This window comes from Cupressus sempervirens, chromosome 4, assembly GCF_028749045.1.
Source record: "Cupressus sempervirens isolate cs-2001-9-10 chromosome 4, ASM2874904v1, whole genome shotgun sequence".
Lineage (NCBI taxonomy): Eukaryota > Viridiplantae > Streptophyta > Pinopsida > Cupressales > Cupressaceae > Cupressus > Cupressus sempervirens.
Window position 1 is genome coordinate 598,329,540 of NC_143121.1, and position 6,219 is coordinate 598,335,758.

At 32.5% G+C, this 6,219-nt stretch overlaps 1 protein-coding gene across 1 annotated transcript; it reads left to right on the forward strand.

Annotated features, from left to right (window-relative positions):
* Positions 1 to 351: 351 nt before the first annotated feature.
* Positions 352 to 3,621, forward strand: LOC149562635 (C4-beta,C20-epoxidase-like). Its single transcript, XM_089823903.1, has 3 exons — positions 352 to 756; positions 2,253 to 2,598; positions 3,132 to 3,621. Exons 1-3 carry the CDS (start codon positions 374 to 376, stop codon positions 3,378 to 3,380), a joined length of 978 nt encoding a protein of 325 aa, XP_089680029.1. The 5' UTR covers positions 352 to 373; the 3' UTR covers positions 3,381 to 3,621.
* The last annotated feature ends 2,598 nt before the right edge of the window (positions 3,622 to 6,219 follow it).

Below are 6,219 nucleotides of genomic sequence, written 5' to 3' on the forward strand. Positions count from 1 at the left end.
ATTAGCAGGTCACTTACCCATAAGATTCGATTCTCTCAAAAGTCAATATTAGAGCCCATTTAATATCAAAATAATATATCTCACAAATTGTCTTAATAAAAACAAAACATTATTAAAACTACAAGCAGAAAAATAATCACTTATACCACCCCCACTGAAAAAATTGGCTCAGTTGTCAACACTAATATGAAATAAATAAACAATATACAAGTTGACAATTAAGTAAAGAGTAGAAGAACATTAAATAATTGAGAAGACAGGCAGACATGAATTATTGTTTTTGCTATATAACAACACATCTATCCTGCTGCTGAACATGCAAATTCATCATTCCTTGTGAAAATTGTAGTATTCAGATCAGAAAACAGTGATCATGGCTTCTGATCTTCCAGTCATTGATCTTTCTCTCTTTGCAGATAAAGAAAATATCTCTGATCTGGAAGGAAGTAATGAGTTGAAAAAGCTGAGAGAGGCTTGTGAGGAATTTGGTTTCTTCCATGTAGTAAATCATGGAGTGGACAAAGATCTTATTGAGAAAATGGAGTGTGCTTCCAGAGATATGTTTTCTTTGCCAGAGGAGGTGAAAAGAAGTGCAATGTATTCCATACCTGTTACTGGTTATTACCCACCCACTTTAGGACCAGATGGAAAAGATTCAATGCCTGAGAGCATGCATTTCCCTGGCGACAGTGTTCTTCCCAATTCAATTGATCAGGTTTCCACCAAGCTATGGCCTCATGGAAACCCCCATTTCAGGTATGTGCATTTTCGTTCACCACCTTTCAATACTGCTACTTTGAGCACAAAGAACATTGCAACGAAATAGCTGGTTATTATCAGAGTATGTTTTCAGAATTGTGCAAAGAATGTTGCAATGAAACACTAGATTCAAATAGTAATGGTCAAGCAAAGGCCTCTCTGATTATTCTCAACTGCATTCCCTCTTCTTTTCAACACACATCAACAGTTCCTTATCAGAATAAATTGCAGCTACAAGAACTCACAATTTAAGAAAATATGAAATAAAATTTTAGTCCAAACTAAAATTCCTATCTCTAAATTTTCCTCTAGTCTTCCAATGCCAACCAGCCAGTTGAGATTGCTTTCTTTCTCATGTCCACACAATCCTCTGTAACTTCTTTTAATGCTGGCCAGACTGACTTTTGTGCAATCCCAACATAGAAACTTTGCTTCAGTTCTTCAAGGCAGGTCTTCACACACTAACCTGGCTGTCTCTCTCGCCACGCAGCCTCACTTCTCACTAGACAGCCATAACTATCTTCCCCACACAGTCCCAGTCCTTGTTGGGTCACCTCTAATCTAATGTTTCCTATGGCCACCCTTAAACATCACACACTAAGAAAGAAATTAAGATTGTAAAAAATAAGTCAATTTTGACTATTTAATACTTTTAGGCTAGAAATGAAACTTATTATGTGATGTTTAAACTGTCCGATTTGATACCGGCACTGCTTCCTCTTCCTCTTTTATATTGTCATACCCCTTCATTCTGTTCTACATGCCTTGTGGGGAAAGCTGAAAAGACAATTCCTTTATAAAATAATCTCTTCCTTGATTGATTCCTCTCCTTGCCTCATACTCTGCTGGCTTTTTGTGTAGCTGCCCTATCGATCCCTTTTCTTCTTCTTTTCTTGCCATCAGCATTGGCTTTTGTCTTTTTTAACTTTTTCTTTCTATAACTGCCCTTCTAATTTCTGCAGCATTTTTCTTGGGTCTTACCTAATTGATTAACATGCAGAACACCTATCACTTCCATTTGACTTAAGGTTTCTAAAGCCTTTCATTTCTACAAGCTACTACATTGTATTCTTACTGCTTCTCCTTTATGATTCAATGTATATTTGTACATGTTGGAAGTAAGCTGACAATGATTTTGGAATTTGGTCTTTTTACCTGTCAATTTAATTTGTCTGAAGGAGACAAATCTGTATTCTAGACTCTCCCTTTGACCCCTATAGTGTTAGTTGAGCTTCTGCAAGTTGATCCAAGAGATGCTAAACAAACAAAGACAAACCAAAAATGAAACAGAAAATAATTTTTCTTTTGTTGGGTGGTACAGATCACCAGTTTGCTCAGGTGTTCCTGGGCTAGAGAATTCAAGAAGTTGCAAAATGAACTTGTTATTACAATGAAATAAGCTTATTATTACAATTCATTTTATCATTCTTTTTACCATTGTTATTTTTATTATTTCTTGAACCCTTATTGATAATTGTTGGTATACTATGCAGAGAGATAACTCATGCATATAATTCTAATATGTTGAGACTTGCTCAGAGGATCACACAACTCATCATGCTTAGCTTGGGGTTGGATATGTACAAACACCATAACTCAGACCTTTTTACAAGTTTTATAGAAGGATATCTTCGTATGAACTTCTATCTTGGTAAGAAGAGTGAAGAAGAGCCTCAAAGCTCTCACAAGACCACTATAGGTCATACAGATCTTGGCTTTCTTACAATTTTGTGGCAGGATGAAGTTGGTGGCCTTCAAATCCGAACAAAAGAAGAAAGTTGGATTGATGTTAAACCTTTGAAGGGATCATTTGTTGTTAACCTTGGTGATTGTTTACAGGTAAAAGTGAGCAAAAATCTGTTTTAGTTCAAATGTTTATTATTTGTTTCTAATCATGTGTAGCTTTCATAGGTTGTTATGAGTAAGTTACTTCTTGCTTTATGTCTCTAGACAAAATTCTAATTATATTAAACGTTAATTTCAAGTAATGGGTTGCATTATATAGCCTCTTTCAAATAACATTTTTTTAAATCTTGTTTATATCAAGTCATTCCATACTTTATGCTTCTAGGAAAAAAATTAATCATGCTTAAAACTTCATTTTTCATGTGCAATATATTGCCTTAAATTAGCATAAAATGACTCATTTTGTTGTATTTGTAGAGAAATTTCTACTCTTATTAAAAATTTCATTTTTCTTGTAATGAAGTGCCTTGTATGAGTTTTTTTTCAAAGAACATTTTTGTTTTCAAATATGGGGAAGTATAAAGGTTTTTATTATGGTAAACTTTATTTGCAAAACATATATCATCCTCATTAATTTGTCTTTTTAGTCTAACTTATAAATTGAAGTTCAATTTCTTCTATGATAGATGTGGAGTAATTGTATATACCGTAGTGCGGAACATCGTGTGGTGTATGGAGGGTTGAAACAAAAGGAGGATCGGTTGTCCATGGCTTTCTTTTATACCTTTCAAGGGAGGGCAGAAATTAAGGCTCCTAAAGAGCTCATAAATGAAGAGCATCCACAAAAGTATAATTTTGCAACATTCGATGATATCATTGCACGATATGTCCAATTAGGCCCAACACTAGGTGGATCTAATTACTTTTTGGTATAAGATTGTGACATGTTTTAGGTCTTCTATGTCGTAAGGTAATAATGGCTTTAAGTGTCAATTATTTTCAAATGTATACCATCATAAAGACACAAATGTGTTTTGTTATCGCTCAATAGTGGTTGTGTTAAAATCCATAATGCAACATTGGATGAATTTGTCCTATGTGTTATTCTTAGTACGTGTAAAAGTATTGTGTTATTCTTGAGTTTTATGGATATATAATAGATCTTTTGTGTATATTTGTGCTCGCTCATCTTCTAAGTATCTTAGTTATCATATATCTTGAGAAATTGTCAAAATAGCATTACAACTATATTAAGGCTAGATTATGGTATCACTAACATTTTCCAAAAGAATTAGATTAAGTTAGAAAATGTATTATTTAGACTTGAACTTGGTATGATTTAATATATGTGTATCAAATATCTTAAGAAGTTGTCAAAATAACATTATAGCTGTGTTAAGACTAGATTATGTTGTAAGTGACATTTTCCAAAAGAATTAGATTACTAGAAAATGTATTCTTTAGACTTGAACTTAGTATTATTTAATATATGTGTATTAGATATCTTGAGAAGTTGTCAAAATAACAATACAACTATGTTAAGGCTAGATTATGGTATAAGTGACATTTTCCAAAAGAATTAGTTTACTAGAAAATGTATTCTTTAGACCTAAACTTAGTATTATTTGCTAGCACTTGCACCTTTAAAGGGCACAAGGGTTAAGCCAATAGTCTTCTATACTTTTGATGATATTCTTGAATCTTTATGTCTCTTTTATTCACAAACATAGACACTCATTTCTTCACTCTTATTTCTATTGTGTGTGTGTGTGTGTGTGTGTACACATATACATTTATGTGTGTGTGTGTGTGTATCTCCATCCACTATCCATCTATCACTTTATATATCGTTACCATTTTTTCTCTTTATTCTATTCTTATTTCTCTCCCTGCAACTTGCCTTGCATATTTCTCTCCCTTCACAATTATCCTTCACTTTTATATTCAATATGATCCATCTATCTATACATTATCTCCTTTGTGTCTCTCCCTTCATAACTATCATCCACTTTGATGGGTAAGTGCAAGAAGTTGGGTCTCAGTTTTGGGCAAAAAGGGGAAGTGTTTTTCCCATTTTTGAAATTTCTTGTCAATTAATGTTAAAGTTTGGGGCATTAAGAGATTGAATATAAGAAAACTTTAGAAATAAAAATTCTACTGTTCAAAATCTACTTTTTGAATATGTAATTTATTTGTGTATCTATATGATAGATTTTTCTTTTCGTATGGATCTTTAAAAACCATTGTTTCAAAATGTTTGTTGTAGGACCATACCACACTCGTGTACAGACACCATAATTTGACACAAATAAATGAATTTTCATAAATCCTTTATAAGAGAGTTATGTAATACACCAAAGATTGATGATAATATTTTTTTAAAATTTTTTATTGAATTATTTTTTATTAATTATTAATTGGCTATAAAGGTAAATTTTAAAAACTCTCTTGTATGAACATCGTAAGTTGATCAAAATTTCACTTTTTTCAAAAATTCTTTTTTTAACCTCCAAAGAATTGTATGTAGATTGATAAAATATAAATTAATTTAAGAAAAATTATAAAATAAAAAAATTAAAATTTTAGTGGACTTTGCTATTTTACATTTAGGTACCACCTTTGATTAAAAAATAATGAAAAATAGTAAATAAAATCATAGCACTATAAAATTTATATTTCTAAAATTAGGACAATGAGAGCTCTAATGGGTTTTTATTTCGTAAAAAAATTGATCAGAAAGACCCTCTAAAAATTATAGCAAGGTGTGAATTTGTTAGTTCAATGCCTTAGCCAAATCTTGAGAGGTCAAGGCATATGCTTGGTCTCACCAAGCCTATCTTGAACCAAAAATCTAAGGTAGGAGAAAAAAATCCTACCCCATGTTTGTTGGACTAACTGCCAATGTTCCCCTTCAGGATTCGTGACATGTCTTAACCATCTCTTGTGTTCTATATGTATAATGGTTGTATCGGGCATTGACAGGTCGATCTTTTGGTGTAACAACAACTCTAGCTTATAACAAGTGGTATTAGAGCTTGGTCACAGGTTCAAATCTCCTTGGGTAATACTAAGGGGAGGATTGTTGGACTAGCAGCCAACGTTCCCCTTCGGAATTCATGACATATCTTAACCACCTCCTGTGTTCTATAAGTCTAGTGGTTGTATAAGGCATTAATAGGTTGATCTTTTGGTGCAATGACAACTCTAGCTTGTAACAATGTTGTAAGAAATGGGCACCCATTATTTGAAATTCAAAAAATGGGTACCCATTTTGGAAAAGTAAAATATACATTTAAAATCTCCCCCCTCCCCCCCAAAAAAAAATAAAATGAATTTTTAGAAATAGATACCCATTTTAATTTTTTTTTTCAAAAATGGGTATTTGTTTCTAAAAATATAAATTTTTTCTTTCAAAAATGGGTACCCGATTTTTTAAAATAATGGGTGCCCATTTTTTAAATTTTGGATCAGGTACTCAAGCCTAAAATGGGCACCCATTTTTAAAAAATGGGTACTCGTTTCTAAAAGACCACAATATCGTTTCTAAAAGACCACAATCTCAATGGACTTTCATGGAATTTAGACTCAACTTCTTGCTTCTACCCTGATATTGGATCTAATCCACCTATCTATATACTGTGACCACCTATGTTTTCCTATCTATTTTTATCATTATCAATCTTTTCCCCTCTCTACCCATCTTTTTTCTTTATATTATTAATCTTTCCCACTCTGCCCTCAAACCCCACTCTCTCATTATCTCTCATTATAATT